At 40.8% G+C, this 20,152-nt stretch overlaps 1 protein-coding gene and 1 long non-coding RNA gene across 3 annotated transcripts in view; one reads left to right on the top strand and one right to left on the bottom strand.

Annotated features, from left to right (window-relative positions):
* The window catches only part of ZFPM2 (zinc finger protein, FOG family member 2), a 514,333-nt gene extending 513,289 nt beyond the window's left edge, over window positions 1-1,044 (bottom strand). For both annotated transcript variants that reach the window (XM_055127716.1, XM_055127715.1), the window contains exon 1: window positions 439-1,044. In XM_055127716.1, the coding sequence (XP_054983691.1) occupies window positions 439-478 (40 nt within the window). In that variant the 5' untranslated portion in view covers window positions 479-1,044. The remainder of the gene's footprint in view (window positions 1-438) is intronic.
* Window positions 1,045-1,190: 146 nt separating this feature from the next.
* The window catches only part of LOC129402203 (uncharacterized), a 115,551-nt gene continuing 96,589 nt past the window's right edge, over window positions 1,191-20,152 (top strand). The window contains exons 1-2 of the long non-coding RNA XR_008628583.1: window positions 1,191-1,963; window positions 14,865-14,922. This is a non-coding gene — a long non-coding RNA (uncharacterized LOC129402203). The remainder of the gene's footprint in view (window positions 1,964-14,864; window positions 14,923-20,152) is intronic.

Genomic DNA, 20,152 nt, shown 5'->3' on the forward strand with positions numbered 1-20,152 from the left:
TCCGCGCGCTTCCCGAGGGGAGCGTCAAGCCCACCGGCCGCCCCCGGCTCGGCCCGCGATCCTCCCCAGCTGGGTCCCCGCCTCGCCCGGGGGGGAGGGGGGCCGGGGCCGGGCCCGCTGCACCCGCCGAGCGGCCGCCGCGGTCGGGGGAGTCGGGATGGAAACGCGAAAGTGGGGAGCGCGCAGGCCGAGCCGGGCGACGCGCGCGCGGGTCCTCGCAGCCTCCTGGCGGCCGGGAGCTCGGGCTGTCCGTCTGTCCCTCCGGGTCCGGCGATCGCTCAGGCCGCCCAAAGTTGGCCAAACCCGAGGGGTAGAGGGGGGTCTCCGGGAGCAGTAACCCCCCCACCCCCAGCCACCGCACCCCCCCCGGTCCCGCCCCGCGCGCCCCCCTGGCCCGCGGTCCCCCCCTGCAACTCCGGGCCCCGCTCGCAAACTTACGTTTGATCTGCCGGGGTTTGCTCTGCTTGCGCCGGGACATCTCGGCGGCGGCCGCTGCCCCCCGGGTTCCGGCGCTGCCCGCGCCCGCCGCCGCCGCCGCCGCCGCTGCCGGGGCTCGGGGCCGCCGCCCGCCGGACTCCAGGTGCTCCGGGCGCGCGGGATCCGGACTCGGGGCTCCTCCGGGAGCCGCCGAGCCGCGCTCGGAGCTGAGCAGGCAAATGAGGAGCGAGCGCGGGGGCCCGGGAGAGTGTGACAGTGCGGAGGGGAGGGGGGAGAGGCGCCGGGCGATGCTGCCGGGGGGGCTGGGGGGGCGAGCGGGGGGACAGAACGGGAAGAGCCCAACGCTGGGGCGCGGGAGCCAAAAAAATATTATAATAATAGTAATAATAATAAAAAGCGGGAGATGGGTGGGGGGGTGGTTGCCGCGGAAGGCAAGCAGCAGAGGCGGGCGCGGAGGGAGAGCGAGCGTCGGGGAGCGGGGCGAGAGGGGGCGCCCGCCCGGGGCCGACACTCCGCCCGCCGCCGCCGCCGCTCCGGGCCGCGCCGCTCGGGCTGTGCCGCGGGAGGAGGGAGGGGCGCGGCGCTGGGGAGGGGACCCGGCTCGGGCCGCGCTCGGAGGATTGGCTGCATCCGAAGCCAGTCCGGATACGAACTCGGGCCCGGGCCTCGGCCGGCCGGGGAGGGCGGGGGGGGGGGGGGTGCGCACGAGGTGGGGCGGGCTTGGATGCGGGGGAGGGGGGAGCTACCTCCTGCAGTTGTCACCGCGTCAGTCCTGGGCAGCCGCCAGAGCAACCCCTCCCCCCTTGGCAGGCAACTTCTTCCAAGTGCCCCCTAGGAAGGACCCTCCCCCTGCCACTCTCCCTCCACCCTACGCCCCAACTCTCCCCTCTCGAGCCTCGCCCTAGCTGCGGGGCACAAAACGGGGGGTGGGGGGGAGAGAAAAAAATCTCAATCTGTTGGAAACTTTGCTCCTTCACTTCGGCCACCCCCCTGCCCTGGCCCGCACCCCTGCGCCCTCCCAAGCTTCTTGGCAGCGAAGGTCAGGCCACTGGCAAAATCCTCCAGTTTGAGCCAGCTGGTGACAAATGCCAACTGTATGTCGGGGCGGGGGCGGGGGGGCAGTGAAGTCTTCTCATCTGTGCCGGCTCTCCAAGACAGTTTCGGGGTTCCCCGGAGACGGCGGCGGACCCGGGCGGGCCCCCGCTGGGCGCGTGCAGGGGAAGGCAAGCCGCGGGCGTCCTGGGAGTGATTTTTCCCACCTGGACTTTTCATGTTCTAAGGGTTTGCACCAAGCCCAGGGTGCAGGCAGGCAGAGAGTTCTCTCCCCTTCCAGGAGGGGTGCCGGGAGTTCGGTGTCGAGTTCTAGGTAGGAAGGGAACCGCCTCGACTGAAAATCCTAACTTGGGCGAAGAAGTTCTGAGGTTCCACCCGACCTCGTGACCTTTCTCATTCTTTAAACTTCTGCTCTACGGGGAAGCAGCCAGCGACTCGAAAAGAGTTGACCTGCTCATTATTTTCCCAGCAGGTAAGACTCCATGACTCCATGACTCTTGGAAAGTTCTCTTTTCTTCTTATTCGAGGATGGCATGAGTGGAGTAGAATAGTAGTTGTTGTAGTTGTAGTGGTAGTAGTAGGATAGTAGTTTTTGGCCACCACAAACCCCCCAAAGTTCACATTTTCAAGGGTTTGTGTTCTTACTTTAACCAAGTGCAGCTGTCTGAGATTAGCTGCGTTTTGCATCGCTTGCCACCCACTTGGGTAAGAAACCTGCCCTGTCCCCTCTCGGGGGCTTGGAAGGACCCTCTCCTTGGCACAGTGGGGCTGACTTTTTTGTATCATCAGTATTTATTAACCAAAGATGCTGTTTCTGACCTGTGTTCCCCCAGATACTGCGGGCTGCCCCCTTCCCAGCTGTGAGCTCACCCATTCTACTCTGAAATCTTCCCCCTGGCTTGGTTTGCTGGCGTTCCTATAACGGCCCTCCAACATGTCCCCCCCCCCAAAAAAAAAAGCAACAACCCATCCTCATTCAAGGGTTCTAGGGTCAGCCTGGGCTGGCTGAGCAGAGTGCAGAGGTGGTGGGAAGAGGGGCCAGCAGTGTTTAACCCCATCAGGACATCTTCTGGAAGGTTGAAAGAGCCGTCCTATGGAATATGGCCTAGGCAATCTTAATATAGAGCTGAAGACCAATTGTGCCTGTTATTGCATGACACTCTCGCCCTTTGAGATGGTCAGAATACAGGGTCCTCTGCAGTGGAAAATGCACTCAATGACCAAGTCCCTCCCCTGGAGAACCAACAAATGAAAGCTGTAAGTACCATTTAAAAAAACCCAACAAAACAGCTATTTGTGTTTGTGTCATGCACTGAATAGGCGGACAGGGAACTGCAGCTTTGCCTCCTTCATTTTCAGTTCACTACAATTAAATTGGTCTGCTTAGAACTGAATGTATTATACATTATGGTTTTTAAAGATTTTTTTAAGAGAACTGGCTGACTTTTTATATCACCCAAAAGGAATGCCCCTTGGAATTAAAATATCATAACAGTTAGTGTTTCTTTTGGCATTTGAAATGGTTAAATATGCAAAGCAAAAGGGAAACAGATAAATCTCAGCTAAATATTCAGTTTAAGAGCAGAAAGGAGCAAGAGTCAGGGGACTCAAGGAAAGATTGATAAAAATAACCAGAATGCATTATTAGAAAGATATTAGTTTATGTACATTTTTAAATATATACATAAAGTCGATATAAATGAAATAAGCTAAGGAATGGCCTGTTTTGTTTTCTCGTCATTTTAATGAGAATGTTAATGTTAATTTTTATTTTTTATTTTTTCTACTTGAACTCACTATGGTTATAAAATTAAAAAAGACAGCAAAACCTATAGGCAATTATCTCTGTCCAAATGGATATAGCAGCCCAAAACCACAGTTACATGACTATGAAACAATGATTATGAAAACCACAATTGAGAAAGGCATCAGGAAATGATATTGCAAAGCCACAGCAACAAATGTGTCTGTGATACTGAAAACCACAATTCACAACTAATACCCTGTGTATCACAAATTGCTACTACTAAGCTTTAAATGGGAAAATATATTAGTAACAGAAAATAATTTTTCACTTACTTAAAAATGAATTATTCATTTTCAAGAATTACTGATTTCCTCTTTATATAATGGTTCATTTGGAAAACTTTTAGCTTTTAAATACAAATAATTTTAAATTATATATATAGAGAGAGAAGGTTACTTGACAGTATAAATACAACTTTAATAAAGTTTTTTCCAGTGCAAAAATAATTTATCTAAAATATCAACCTGAAATAAACACCTGTCAATCTAGCCTTCTTCATGGAATTATTTTGGAATGGAAAGACATGTGAGTAAAAACTATTAAAAAAAGTTTGGAGTATTTCATTTCTGCTTCCAGGCAAATATAGTTTTATATAATCTAAGATTATCACTTTAGTTAGAAAACAAACGCCTGACAATAAAATGAGAACCCAGCACTAGAACTACTTTGATATGTAAAAATCAAATATTTAGTTACATGTGAATGAAATGTCCAATATTAGTCACAAGTTTATAGGGTTTCAAGATTTAGAAAATTGAAACAGAGAATGTCCAGTTGTATTTAAATGTCAAATGCAAGAGTATTTTTTTTTGTTTTGGGTATAAGTATGTGATAACCATGTGATCATTGGTAATACTTATCTTTAAAAAATCATTGTGGCTTATCTGAAATTCTAATTTAACTGGGCATCCTTTACTTTAATAAGCATGCATGAAAGTTTATCATTTTAGCATTTTTAAAAATTTATGGCTGTTTATAATACTGCTCAGCGAAAAGCCAGAGAAATCCTAAAGTGCTTCATACAGATGTGGATATATTTAATTCTGGAACATCATATTCTTTGGGGAAAGCAAGGTGGAAGGAATAAATTTCTATATAAAAATTCTTTATTTGGCACAGTACGAAAATATGCTCTCAGTGTAAATGGATTGCATTCATGTATGTCTTACTCTTGGATTGTTTTTAAAATGTGTTTTCCCTCCAAGGGATCAACAAATTGATAAAGCAACCTCCCAAGCCACATCTTATTAGGCAGCAAGCTGCTTACTTTATTATGGGAGTAAACAATATTCAAAAGCTTCAGAAAGACTTAATTTTTTGCCCTTGTATCCTCACCAGAAATTGAATACAGTTTATCTGCTTTGATTTAAGATTGTGACACTGAATTGAACAAGAATGCAGTATGAAAATAGCATTTAGTATCTGTATCTTTATAATTTCAGCAGTTTAAAAATCAACAAATTCATCTATATGGCATTCCTCCTTTATAAGCATTAAAGGGACTATCTGAAAGCCTGAGAGATAGTATAGAGGGCTAGGTGCTTAGGTTAGGTGCTTGCCTTATATACAGTTAACCTGGGTTTGATTCCCAGCACCACGTATGAACCCCGAAACCTCATGAGAGTGATCCCTGAGTGCAGAACCAGGAGTAAGCCGTGGGCACAGCTGGGAGTGGCCCCCCCAAAAAAACTAGACAAAACAAAGGAGGGGGCCGGAGCGATAGCACAGCGGGTAGGGCGTTTGCCTTGCACGCGGCCGACACGGGTTCGATCCCCGGCATCCCATATGGTCCCCCAAGAACTGCCAGGAGTAATTCCTGAGTGCAGAACCAGGAGAAACCCCTGAGCATCGCTGGGTATGACCCAAAAAAAAAAAAGAAAAAAATTTTTTTTGGCTTTTTGGGTTACACCCAGTGATGCACATGGGTTACTCCTGGCCCTTCACTCAGGAGTTACTCCTGGCGGTGCTCATGGAACCATATGGGATACTGGGATTTGAACCCACGTCTGCTGCGTGCAATGCAAATACGCTACCCACTGTGCTATTGCTCCCACTGTGTTATTGCTCCAGCCCCCCAAAAAGAATTTTTTTAAAAGACTGTTTACCTGCAAACGAGTTAATCAAGTACTTGGAAAAGTTTGAGTCAGTCTAAATCACTAGCATAATTACCAATCCATTGAAAAAAGCTTTTATATGTCAACAATTATTTTTTACAAGTAGCAGATCTACTGGAACCATCAGATTTTCACAATTGTGAAAAAGATGGAACCAATGAGAACTGTCAATTACTATTTGTGTATGCCTATGTGTGTAAATTTCTATGATATACTGGAAACCAAAATGTAACTCATTTGTTTTCACTCTTTGCAATTATCATTTACATCCAAATTATTACTCTAATAGAAGACACCCATAGGATAAACTCTGTTTTTTAATAACAAGTTCTTTCTGGGAGCCAGAGAGATAAGCTCCTTTTCTGTTACAATGCTGGCCCTACATTATGGCCAACTCTGGTTAGCTCCCAAGCAAGGCATAATGGTCCCTGAGAACACCTAAGAGTGATCCCTAAGCACAGATACAGGAGGAAGTCCTGAGCATTGCTGGGTGTGGCCCAACCCTTCCCTCCCCCTATTTATACCCCCCCCCACACACAAACTTTCTGGTTAAGTCCATGTAATATATAACCTAACTCCAAATATAGCAGATATATTAAAGAGTAAACTTCCTCATATCTTGGCTTTGCTTGCCTAACGGTTTTCTCTCTTTTTCTGGTAATAACACTGTGATAACCCCTGAATAAATACATTCCCCCCCATTGTGTGGTCATGTGATGCAGGTATGACCTTTCTTTATTCCTACTCAACATAATATTCCAGGTATTTATCTGGATTGACTTGGTCACCCAAATCATTCCTTTCAGAGTCAACCCTGGACAATTTTTCCTGAAGCTCCTTTGAAAAGGGGCCTATTTTTCTATTGGAGATGCTAGCTTGGGATGCAAAGTGAAATTGCTACTGGCCTCTGTATGGGAATACACTCTTAATAATATGCCAAAAGAATGACCTATCTTGTCTCAGGATCTGATTTGAGGGAAATCCAAACTAAGATAGCTGTTAATAGTCTGATACTACATGTTTGGGATAATTCACACTGTGTGTTTTAATAGTCTTTAGGATTTTGGTAATTTTTATGACATTTTATTTTCACGTATGTCACCAGACTGCATCTTTGAAGTCTGAGCATAGATGACACTTTTCACAGAAAGACATCCCTAACTTTCTGAGTTCTAGGAAGTTATTTCTTGTCAGATGCATCCATAATACTATTTTGGTCCACATACGATTACTGTAGAATTTGCTCGAGATAGAAATTTAATTCTCACAATTCCTTCTCCTGTCATCTAACTGTAATGAAATGTTTTTTTTTTCTCGTGGCCAGAGCAATAGTTCAGTGGGTAGGACACAGGTCTTGCAACCAGACAACCAGGGTTCAATCTCTGGTACCTCACAGAACCTGCAAGGAGTGATCCCTGAATGCAGCCTCAGGAGTAAGCCCTGAAATTGCCAAGTCTGGCTCCCCCAAAATGAAAAGAAAATGAAAAAACAAACCCTGACCATCTTTATCAGAATTACATTGCAAAACTTAGACTTGGAAAGGGTGTGGCTTTTTAAAGGAAACTTAAGTTTAGAATAATGCTATCTTACATGGATATTCCTACTATTCCTGGTTCTCATCCACATAGTGAATATTTAATGGAGATGATGGCTGTTTGAATCATCCGTAGTACTACTGATGTTCAGATCTTGGGATCAAGGATGCCTCCAATACGATGAGCCCAAATCTCCCCTTAGAAATCCGGAGTTAGTATCAAGAGTTCCATCTTTTCTTGAGTGGATCTCTTGCATAACTTTAAAATTATGATTTGGTTACTATTATGTGAGTAACAACAACTGTTAGAATAATAAGTAAAACAAATGTTCAGAGGTAGGTGAAGACGCATGAAATGGGATCCGATTCCAAATGCTGTACGAGCAGAAGCACCACTTTGCCACTGGCACCATGAGGGTAGCTTACTTTAAAGCACATCCGCCTTAAACCACATATCTTCCTACCTTTCTTTAACTATTTAATTTTAGCCAAATTAGTATAAGTTGGTTCCTTTTACATTCGAACCAATGACTAGACCATAACAAAAATTAAGCACCTGTAAGTTCAGTTTGCTTGAGGGAACATTCTAATACTTTAACTATTTTAGTTCATTCTAGAAAAGCTACAAAAAAGGCCTATATTAATCTAGCTTCTCCAAAGAAATAGGAAGAGAGATTATGGTGGACTGATTCATGCAGTTATGGAGGCTTCAGTACTAGGATCATCAGCAGACAAATTGGAGACCCAGGCGAATCAGTAGAGCGCTCTCGCTGTCACTGTCATCTTGTTGCTCATCGTTTTGCTCAAGCGGGCACCAATAACGTCTCCATTTTGAGACGTGTTGTTACTGTTTTTGGCATATGGAATATGCCATGGGTAGCTTGCCAGGCTCTGCCGTGCGGATGAGATACTCTCAGTAGCTTGCCGGGCTCTCCAAGAGAGGTGGAGGAATCGAACCCAGGTCGGCTGCATGCAAGGCAAATGCCCTGATGCTGTGCTATCACTCCAGCCCATCAGTAGAGCAGTTCTGTATAAATCGGAAAGCCTGAGAACCAGGAGAACTGAGAGTTTGTCTTCAGTCTCACAAAGGTCCAAAGGCAACAGAATTAAGTTCTGGGGAGGGGACTGGGGTCCTTGGGAGAAGGAGGGGTACACTGGTGATGGGTGTGCTGTTGGAATCATGTGTATGAGAAACCATCATTACTAGCATTGCAAACCACAGATTCTCAATTTAAAACAAATTTTTAAAAGAAGTTCTAGTCTCAGTCTGAGGCAGAAGAAACAATGTATCAATCAGATGGAAGGCAACTCCACAAAGAATGGAAATTCTTATTCAACTAGACCTTTTCCTTCTTTCCAGGCTTTGCATAGGCGGGTAAGGCTCGCCCATACTGGGAAGGGTCGTCTTTTTTTATGCAGTGATAGTAGACCAATAGAAAGGATGATCTCCTCCAAAATCATCCTGAGGAACACATGAAGAATATTTTATTAAATAACTGGGCATCCCATGGGCCTGTCAAGTTGACACACTAAAATTATCATTGTTTTCCAGATGAACTTTCCCCACAAACTCTGAAAATGCAAAGAACTCCTATGAATATCAAATAGGTAAATATACCAATTTTAATATAGATAAATCATGACACTCTCAATTAGCAATGTGGAGATTTGCTTCAACCAGGAAGAACTTGTCAGAAAAACCAAGTATTCAACTTCAGAATTCTTAAAGGAAGGTGCAATCTATAACACTCTGGTTTGCGCATATTTTGGCTCCAGATGTTTGATTTTACTTTCAACTTTCCTTTGCCACATTTGAATAAGCATCTAACAGATTACCTTGCACATAAATTTTGTAAATGTTGTTATAATTTGCATGAAAAACATTTATACTTCTTTGGTGGGTTTTATTTCCCAACTTATAATGTTTGTCATAAATTTCTAAAAGTAAAAAAAGTGAAATTGAACCACTTTTTGAGAACAGTTACCATGTTATGTGTGAGAATCAAATCACTTACCTTTGCTTTCATTTTTTTGCCAAACTATATTAAAATAATGCAATATGAGTGAATTTAGGGTGAACTAAAGGTGTAGGATTCTGAATAACTACACTACGGCAATGGAAGCATAAAAAGGAAGCTGACTATGATATCACTTTTAAAATATATTCCATAATGAAAATTGAACTATATGACTAATAGACTCATTTAAAAACCATTCTTATTTTTATTAAACAAATAGATATATAGAGAGATTTAAAGGTTAAATAGATTTTCAAGGCACATAATGAAAATTAGCAGTTCTTGGCCCACTCAACACCTCCCTGACAATTCCTGTTCCCAGGTGTATAATCACTGTCACTTCTTCCTCAGTCATTTTCCAAGCCTTCACCACCTCTCTCTAAATAACATGCTTTTCTCCTTAAGAAATATGTTTTTATCAGTTTAGATATCATTGACTATACTAACTACTATTAAAATATATGAAGTTATAGCAGCAATAAATCTCCCTAGGATACACTTTATTCAAAATTTTGGTTAAACTAATAGGTTATATTTTTATGTAGTTAACTCCTAGAAACCCTGATGATGAGGTAGCCTTGGGTTCTTTGCTTTTCCTGGAAGTACTGGTTGCTTACCTTGTCATTTTCTCATTTTTTTCTCTGTGCTGTCAATATTTCTCTCCCACTCATTTACTTAGGAAGTAATCTTTGCACCCCATCCATCCTGACTCATCAGACAGCAATGTGGGGTTCCCCACGAAGGCTCCAGGTCAGAGACATCCCTCTGCTCTATTCTAGAGCAGTTACTTTCTCTGCACGACATTCGTGGCATCAACACCCTGAAAATACCCTGATTTTATCTGTGTGAGAATTTAGGCTTTCTATGCTTCCTGCACACTGGATACTTCTTTGATAGACTCCATTTTTTTTTCAGTTTCCTGAGAAAAGACATATACAAGCTATTAGAACTAAAAAATAATAATAAGAAGAACCATACTCAAAGATGCTTGGGAATCACCAAAAATAAAAGGTAGATCAGACAGTACTTTTTAAAGGAATGAACCTAGGTCTCAAGCAAGCAGTCTCCAGCCTTTTGAGCTATCCTTTTTTAAATTGTAAAAGTAAATGCAATACTCTTTTCAATAATGAGCATAGCAATTTTTGGTTGGTTGGTTTGCTTTGCAGGCCAAACCAGGCAATGCTTAGGGAATATTCTTGATTCTGCACTCAGAAATTACTCTTGGCAGTGCTTGAGGGACCAAATAGAATGCCACAAATTGAACCTGTGTGGGCCATGCATAAGGCAAGAGCCCTACCTGCTGTGCTATCTCTGGCAAGCATAGCAACTTCTATTCCCACCAGCAGTACACACGATTTCCTTTCTTTTACATCTTCCCATGCAGCTTTTATGGATTTTATTTGTTTTTGTTTGTTTTTCACAGTGCCAGGGATTGAACCCAGGTCCTCACACATGCTAAGGATATTCTCTGCCACTGAGTTACATCCCACACCCTTTCTTTCCTTTTAAATATACTAATTTTAAAAGGTGAGAAATGATATTTCCTTATGGCTTCACTTTATGGCTTTCTCTTTTCTATTGATTAAGCACAGTTGTTGGTGTTGAATATTTTGATATGGTTGGTAACTTGTATAACTTATTTTAAAATAAAAAGTCATTTTTGACCTTTTCCCACTGTTGGGCTTTTATTCTGATATGATTAGATTGTACAAGTTTTTTCTATACTTAGGATGTTAATACCCATTCAATTAAGTGCTTTGCAGGTATTTTTTCTGTTCCACATATTGACTTCTCATTTTAATGGTTGATTATTTTGATGTGTTGAAGATTTAAAATTTGACATTGTTCTGCTTTTTGATTTTTTTGTTGTTGTTTGCATCTTTGAAACTTAAAAAAATTTGAAAAAAAAAAAACAACATTTCCAAGACCGATGTCAGAATTCTTTCTCCTAAATTTTCCCTAATAGTTTTAAGGCTTTAGTTATTTTTTTTTCCTTTAGGTCTATAGTATATTTTATTTTGGTTTTGAACCACACCCTGCAGTTCTCACGGCTTCCTGCTGGGTCTGTGCTCAGGACTCACTCTTGGCAGTGCTTGGGCGACTCTATATGGTGCCAAGGATCAAATCAGGATTGGCTGTAAACAAAGCAAGCATCTCTACCCCTATATTATCTCCCCTGCACCTATAATATGGTTTAATTTTTATGAGTAAAATAAAATAAACTCCAATTTTAAATTTAGGATGTGGTCATTTTGTTTTCTAATATGTATGGAAAAGTCAGTTTTTGTGTGTGTGTGTTTGATTTTGTGCTGTGACTTTACCAAACTTATTGTGTTTTAGTTTGCTTGTTTTGGTGGTACCTTTAGGACTTTTTATATATGTAACCTGATCCTTTGCAAATATAGACAACTTTTTTTTTCCTTTCTTATATGCACGTCTTTTTATTTCTTTTTCTTGCTTAATTTCTCTGGCTAAGACTTCCATTGCCATGTGAATAGGAAGGGCATCCTTGACTTGTTGATGATCTCACAGAAATTTACCATCTTTTATTTTGAGTTTTATGTTAACTATAAGCTTTTCATATGCTGGATTTTATTGTGTTGCGGTATATTCTTTTTATATTGAATTTGTTGAGGGAATGTAATAGGAGAGGAAATTTAATCTTGTCGGATGCTTTCTGCACATACTGCGCTCATCATATCATTTTTATCTTTCATTCCATTAGCATGAAGTATCACATTTATTGATTTTGGTATGTGGAACTATCCTTGCCTTCCAGAAATGAATTGCACACAATCATTTCAATGTGCTCATTTCAATGGGAAATTAATTTCAGTTTAATAATGCTGCTGAGAACTTAAAAATCTAGATTGTTTATGAATAAAGTCCTGCATGTTTTAGTGCCTTTAGCTATGATATTAGTTAAATGCTGGTATCATAGAGTGAGATTAGCAATTTCACGAACTCTTTAACTCTTTTAGAAGATTTTAATGATTGACATTGATTTGTTAAATGTTTGATAGTATTCACCATTAAGGTTACTGGTCATGCTCCTGTTAGTAGATGTCTTTTTATTACTGATGAAATCTCCTAACTAGTACTTATTATGCTCATATTTGTAATTTGTTTATGACGTAGTCTTTGCAGATTCAAGGTATCCAGGACTTTACCAGTTTATTCTAGGTTCACATTTTTTTATTGGCATGTAATCATCCACAGCAGTTTCATTTGTTATCTTTTGAATAAAATTTAAGAATATCAGATATATCATTTTGTTTCACTTTTGATTTTGTTGAAGTCTTTTCTAATGTAATGAGTTGTCAAGTTTTGAGTTGTTTTTTTTTTTACAATAAAACACTCTTAACTTCATTACTATTTACTGTAATGAAAACTGTGGTGTTTCTTGTCACTATCTTCTTGATTCATGCTCTGTTGTTTGCAATTTTTTTCCTCCTCACTTTGTACATAATTTGCTTTCTAATTCTTGTTCAGTGATGTCTGCTATGTTTTTACTGTGAGGACTTTTCATTAATGTTCAAAGTAACCATAATAAAAGTCCTTCTAAGAACTGCTTTTTCTGCATTCCATAAGTTTTGGTATGTTAAATTTCCGTTTAAACTTATTTCAAGGTTTTAAAAACATTTGCCTTCTGTTTTATTAATTTACCCATTGACTTTTCAGAAGTTTCCATATGATTTCTAATTTCCACACAATTGTGAACTAGTTCAGTTTTACTGTTATGTATTTTTAGTTACATGCCATTGTGTTGAAAAGAGATAGGTGTTATAATTTTAGACTTCTTAAATATTCTTATACTATTTTTCATCTTAACACATGATTTACCCTAGAGAGTATTTCATGTGTATTTGAAATGAATGGCAATTCTGCTGCTTTTAAATGGAATATTCTGAATATTGTTTAAAGGTCCATTTTGTATAAAATAAAATAGAAGTGCAATATTTCCTTTTATTTATTATGGGTCAGGGACATATCTCATTGTAATAGGGGCTTACTACCAACTCTGCACTCAGGGATCAGTCCTGGTAGTTTTTGGGTACTATACGTGGTCCCAAGGATTGAACCCAGGTAAGCTGCGTGCAAGGAAATCACCCTTCCTATTGTTCTATCTCTCTGGCCCCTGCTTATTGAATTTTGTCTGGATAATCTATTGTTGAAACGGCATATCGATATTTTCTACTCTTTTACTTTTTTTTTTGTATTGCTATTTCCCCCATCATATCCATTAGAATCCACTCACTATGGTTTGGGTCTTTAATACCCAGTACGTATATTTTTAAAATCTTTAAGTCTTCTTGCTTAATTAGCCCATTATCAGTATATAGTAATTTTTGTGTTCTGACTTTTTGTTTAAAGGGTATTTTGTCTTACAAGTTTTTGCTTTCTCTGGGTTTTCATATATATGGCATATTGTTTTACCATTAATTCCTTTTGAGCATATTGTATTGATAAAACTAAAGAAAGTCTCATATAGGCACAAGTGGTTTTATTATTTTTAATTCATTTAGATATTCTATTACTTTTGAATGTAAATTTTGATCTATTTACATTTAAGTAACTTTTGACATGTGAAGGCTTATTGATGTCATCTCATGCATTGTTTCCTCTCTTCTCCTTATGGAACTCCAATAATTCACAAATACTTCCTATGGTATACCACAGGTCATTTAATCTCCTGATTTTCATTTATTTTCGTTCTTCAAGTAGGTAATAACTTCAAAGGTCCAGTCTTATATTTCATGGATTTTTTTCTTATGCTTGATCCATTTTGGTGTTAATGACCTCTACTGCACTTTTAATTTATTTTCTTCCCCTCAGAATTTGTTTTGTTCTATTCTATGCTTTCTATCATTAATATTTTTGTGTGGAGTTTTTTCTGATTTTGTTGAATCAGCTTTCAGTATTTACTCATAGTTCATTGTGCTTGACTTAAACAGCCATTTTGAATTCTTTCTCAGATATATTGTAGATCACCATTTCTTTGGTTACATCACTGGGAGACTATTGTGATTATATTGTGGAGTCATATTTTCTTGATTCTTCATGGTCCTTGATTGAGTCTTGCATTGATTTTCTTAAATTTGAAGGGATGGTAATCTTCTCCAGATTTCAGTGACTGCCTCTGAAAAGGATTTACCTTCCTGGCACCCTACTAGGGATCCTGAGACTTTCACAGACCCTCTTACCCCACACCTCTTGCTCCCTCCTGTGGCAGAATTCTTAAGCATTTATGCTTCCTTTAGATGCTGCGGCATACCAAGCCAATGCCTGGCCGCTTCCCTTTTGCTTTCTCAAAGGTGATGCTAAATGCTCAAGCTGTGCTATCTCTCCCTGGCCTTTATGTTCTCCAGAGCTCTGTGCATACTCGCTATCTATGTGCCAAAACTTGCTCCTACTGCCTTAAGTAGTATATACCAGAAGCTGACCATGAGTGGGGTATGTGTGTGGTGAGGGTGAAGGCCTGTGTAGGGAGCAAACTTCTCTGGCTGCTTGTGTACCTGATGAAGAACTCCATAGGTGAAGTGTGTAGGTAGCTAGAAAACAGAATTTCAATGGAATCCATGAAACTGTAGGATTTGTGTCCTCTCGGCACATTCTAAGCTCTGGCTCCTCCCTTTCTTGCCACTGTTCTCTAGATACCAGTTTCTGACTCAGTGCTCCTAACAGAGAAAGAGAAATGGACTTCATGGGGAGCATCCCAGGCACTGGGAAAGTTGGAACACACGTATTCTCACTTTCATCTGCAGACTAAATCACAGGCCTGGTTGTCCACCTTTTGCAGTGTGCTGTGTCCCCATAGAGGAGGGGAAACATGGGTAAGTTAAGTATCCCTCTTGTCTTCTCCACTGTCTAATTTCTTATCCTTTTTTTTCTTCCAACAGTGTGCTGGAACTTCTCTGCTGGACTTCTGAACTTCCGTAAAGGCCCTGTCATCTATAGGTAATGACCTAAGTCAGTGTCCTCTGGTGCATGTAGAAAGTATGTTAGCTATTAAGAAGTTACTCCAAATCTTTTCTTCTTTTATAGAAACAGGACCCTTATCTTGTTCAAGATGTTCATTCAGAAGTACTGATTTTAAGAAAGTACATTCAAGATTGAGTTATCTTTGTGATGAGGCTCATGCCAAAACAATGCAAAAGAAATATACAGATTTAAGGAGAAACAATTCTGCTATAAATCCAGGGCATATCTTTCCTTCTTGTCCTACTCCATGTTCATGTCCATAATAAGAATGATATTTGGATATAGAAGAGCCATTGGCAATTGTTATAGGAACAAACTCTACACACTTTGGTTCATAATTGGAAAGGAGAGCATGCAGGTTCTGGGGACTTACTTGAGCAGCAGAGTACAGACACTGATCTGATTCTGTAGTTCTTTCTCTGTGAAGGGGCAAAGCACTTGCCTTGTTAAGACTGCATTTGGGTTTCAGTCCCAGCTAGACGCAAACCCAGGGACGGTGGTGTTGAGAGTATTCTATTCTTGCATCTTGAAATCTTGGTTTGGAGGAAGCTATTTTTTTTTGTTTTGTTTTTTTGGGTCACACCCGGCGATGCACAGGGGTTACTCCTGACTCTTCGCTCAGGAATTACCCCTGGCGGTGCTCAGGAGACCATATGGGATGCTGGGATTAGAACCTGGGTCGGCCGCGTGCAAGGCAAACGCCTTGCCCACTGTGCTATCGCTCCAGCCCCGGAAGCCATTTTCTTATTCTCTTTATACTTCAATATATTCCCATCTTTTTATGTTTGGGAAATGGTTTAGTTACATGTAAACAATCTGAGTGGCTTCTTTTACCTTGAGCAGTTACTCTTTTTCTTCTCCATATATTTTTCCACTATGAATGAGAGGAAAAATAACACTATGCTTATCCTGGGGATTGTGGATGTTAATGCATTAAGGAGCCCTGGGTGATGTTTAAAAAATTGAAGTATCCAATATTGAATATAGGGATTGCTGGAGAGTGTGGCATTGTGGGGGCAGATACGTCTTTGGTAAGACATTTAAGTATAATTAAAGTAAGTATTGTGTTACTCAAAGAAAGCCCAATCTGATTATAGGCTTTAATTCTAAAAGTTCTTGTTCTGATTTAGAGCTCTAAATGGTGCTAAAAGAGCTCTTTTTTTTTTTAATAATAATTTTATTGAATCACCATGTGGAGGGTTACATAGTTCTCAGGATTATGTCGGTTATACAATTCTCAAACACCCTTCCCTTCACCAGTGCCCATCTCCCATCACCAACCCCCCCCAGTATACCTGCCGCCCCCTCCCACCTCCCCAGTCCCCACCCTTGTACATGATAAGTTCCACTTCGTTTATGCCTTATCTCGATTACATTCCATGTTTCAACACACAACTCACTACCGTTGTTGGGGTTTCCCCCAAAAAAGGAAAGCAGTCCTATTGCCAAGGAGGCATTTGATAGTTCTCCACTGCTAAGAATATAGAGATATTAAGTCCCGCTGTTTGTTACATAACTTTTCTTTTTCCCCCTTGCCCCGCGCCACCGAGTTCACACCTGTTTGGTAATCGCCACGCTGCCTGACAAGGGAAAAAAAAAACCGAAAAGGATGGTTATTTCCCGTCATCGGCAGGCGTGGGGCTCTGGCTTAGTTGATAGACTAGTCGAGTGTCTGCAAGCAGTTTCTGGAACCGAAGGGCTTGCGCTGGTATCGGCTCCGGCTCGAGATTCCACCAGCGTCCCACTGTTCCATGTACATAATTTTTCCCCTTATATCCCATTCCTACGCCACCAGGTCTGTTTGCTTAATGGACATCACACTATGTTTGACACCACGCCGCGTTTCTTCCCGAGAAAGAAGGATATTTCTTCTCAGCTGGTGTGGGGATATAGCTTAGTTCAGTCTAGAGAGATGGCTACCACTTTGATTGCCTTCAATATTTCAGCAACAGACTTACTATTCTTGTTAGGATCTCCCACAAAAGTCCGACCCATTAAAAAGGGACATATTACATATTGCTGATGCTAAAATGACATTAGCATTTAATAAAAACGCCGCGCGGTTTTGGGTTTCTGTATAAAGTCCAGGGAAAGTACAACCAGAAATAACATCACTACAAACTTTTACCCTTTTATGGTGCTCATAAGATGGAGAAGCCTAGAGAGAGGCTCGGCGTCTCCATTTTGCGCTCAGGAAAACCGCGGATCCTGCGCTGTGCTCAGGGGGGAGGTGTGGAGAGAGAGAGAGGTTAAAGGAATTGGGGGATGCCCGGCTCCCACTGTTTCAGCGCACCGTGGGGTCTCTGGTCCCATGCCGGAATTAGTTCAGTGGGCTGTTTGGAGTCCAAGGGCGCTTCCTTGGGCTCTTCCATCATGCACGCTCCGCAGCAGGGTCCAAAGGGGCTAAAAGAGCTCTTATACTTAGTGAATTGTAATACATGTTCTCCCCAAATACCTATATCAGTAATGCCAGCAAAGTAATATGCAATGAAGATCTTTCAGAATTTGTGGCCAAAGAAAAAGAGTGTAGGGGCAATGGAATACTATGCAGCTGTTAGAAAAGATGAAGTCATGAAATTTGCATATAGATGGATTAATATGGAAAGTATCATGTTAAGTGAAATGAGTCAGAAAGAGAGGGACTGACATAGAAAGATTGCACTCATCTGTGGAACATAAAGTAACAGAATGGGAGACTAACACCCAAGAATAGTAGAGATAAGTACCAGGAGGATTACTCCACAGCTTAGAAGCCGGTCTCATATGCTGGTAGAAAAGGCACCTCAGATAGAGAAGGGACCACCAAATAAAGGGTGCTAGGAGAGCCCACTTGGGAAGGGAGATGCAGGCTAAAAGTAGACTATAGACTGAACATGATGGCCACTCAATACCTTCACTGCTAGCCACAACACCCAAAAAAGAGAGAGAGAATGCCCTGTCTCAAAGGCAGGGCAGGGTGGAGGGGACAGGGTGCAAGTGGTGGGAGGGATGCTGGGACCATTGGTGGTGAAAAATGGGCACTGGTGGAAAGATGGGTATTCGACCATTGTATGACTAAAATGCAAGCACGAAAGTTTGTAAGTCTGTAACTGTACCTCAGGGTGATTCACTAATAAAAAATTAGAAAAAAAAGGAAAAAGATTGTAGGGGGTTTAAGTGCAAATTAAAAGTGTTCAGTGAAAATATTTCCATTTTTCTTATAGTTTCCTCTATTTTGCTTTTGGCTGATACAAAAGATGGATGCAGTGATTCTATATTATATTCAATAGGCAAAACCAATATATTTTTTCTTTACAAGAATTGGTATGAATTCAGAAGTTGACAGAAATGTAAAATTATATATATGGATATATATTATATTTGTACCCTATGCCTGTCCATCCCTCTGCAATTTCTTTTTTATCTTGGGTTTTATATTTAGATGTTGAAGATTTGCATTATATTAATGGCTGTGAGGTGTGTATAGTGCATTAAACCCCAAGAAGCAAAGCAGTCACTAACAGTACCTGATTATTACACAAAAACCACAGATACACACTCTGTTTACTTCGAACCACATCTGGTTGGAATCTACCCCAGTGCTGTGCTCCCCTTTCCTAGAGATGACACTGGCAATAAGAACTAGCAGTGGTTCAACTGACTGGTCGATTCTTTGGTGCTACAAACTTCCATCTGCACAGATAAAAGTTTTGCCTACACAGGCTCTGAGCTTCAGAATGGAAAGTATGTTTCTTAAAAATTACAGTCATGTAAGAATCTTGAATCCCATGCTTGGATTCCTAATGAGAAGGCTTGTAGAGTTTTCCCTGTGCTGTTGATACTCTCTTGAGAGTAAAGAGTTAAGAAATCTGGAGATAGTATAGCCAGTGAGGTGCTTGCCTTGAAGGCTTGGGTTCAATATTCAGTACTCATATGTTTCCCTGAGCACTTCCAAGAGAAATCCCTGAGCACAGAGCCACAAGTAAGCCCTGCTAGCACCTAGGTATAGCCAAAAAATAGCAACAACAATCAACAATTAAAAATCTGGAAAAAAAAATCTGGAGTCTTAAACCAATGAATAGTGGACTGTCCTGGTAGTCAAGAAACTAGTATTGAAGTTTATTTAATTTAGGGGTTTTGGTTTTTGGTTCACATCCAGCAGTGCTCCTGGATTACTCTTGGTTCTGTGCTCAAGAGTCACTCCTGGTGTTCAGGGAAATATAAGACACAGAGAATCAAACATACAAAGCAAGCATCCTGCTGCTTGACTGTATCTCTGGCTCCCTGAGGTTGTAGTTTAGATTTATCCACTTGAGGAATTATGTTGATCACTTCATTCAATGTTAACATTGATCATTAAGTTCTAAATGTGCTACAGTAGATTAAGTACTATATTCAGACGATGGATTTCTAAATTGTAGGAACTTTGCCCAGGTATTTTATTTATATGATGCTTGCTTACCTAGACTGATGCTGAAATATTTTTGATAATGTTGATAACTTGTCGGATTTTAAAAGTTTTTTCCTTGCTACATCTTCTACTCTAATATGTTGAGGCTCTCCATACAGCAAAGACTCAAATAATCATATCTTTGGAACAAGATTTATTGAGAATTCCCAATCCAGATGTCTGGATAAAGAGAACATGACCTTTTATCATGTTTTTGGCAGTTGTGGGAAATAGAGTCTGTTTCATTCAACACGGAGTCTTGCTTGTGTTTGATTCAGTACAGCATGTTGCTTTAGAATTTATACAATATAAATGCTTACTAGAATATTTAGAGAGAAAAGTGTTGACCATTTGGGATTCATAGGAAATATTTTCAAATTTTAGGCTAAGTGAGTTGTACATGACTGTAAGATCTCCTTTAAGTAGTCCCTTGGTAATATAAAACTTTGATTTTTAAGGATTCAAATAAATATGACCAATGATGTGTGTATTTCATCTATATTATAAGCTAAATTTTTACCTAATTCCTCTCTAAGCCCCCCTTTCCTGAAACGTGTCTGCTCAGTCACATTACCACATAACATCCTGTTCCCTTATGTTTACAGGTTGGCAGGAAATTGTCTACCATTGATATTCGAGAAAGGGAAATGCCTATCATTTTATCTGATTTAACACTTCACTATATCAACACAAACTACTTAGATGAGATAGGAAAGATTGAGTAGTTTTCTATTTTTTTAAATAAATGATAAAGTTAAAAAAAACAAACTCTGCTCT

The sequence above is a fragment of the Sorex araneus genome, chromosome 2 (assembly GCF_027595985.1).
Source record: "Sorex araneus isolate mSorAra2 chromosome 2, mSorAra2.pri, whole genome shotgun sequence".
NCBI lineage: Eukaryota > Metazoa > Chordata > Mammalia > Eulipotyphla > Soricidae > Sorex > Sorex araneus.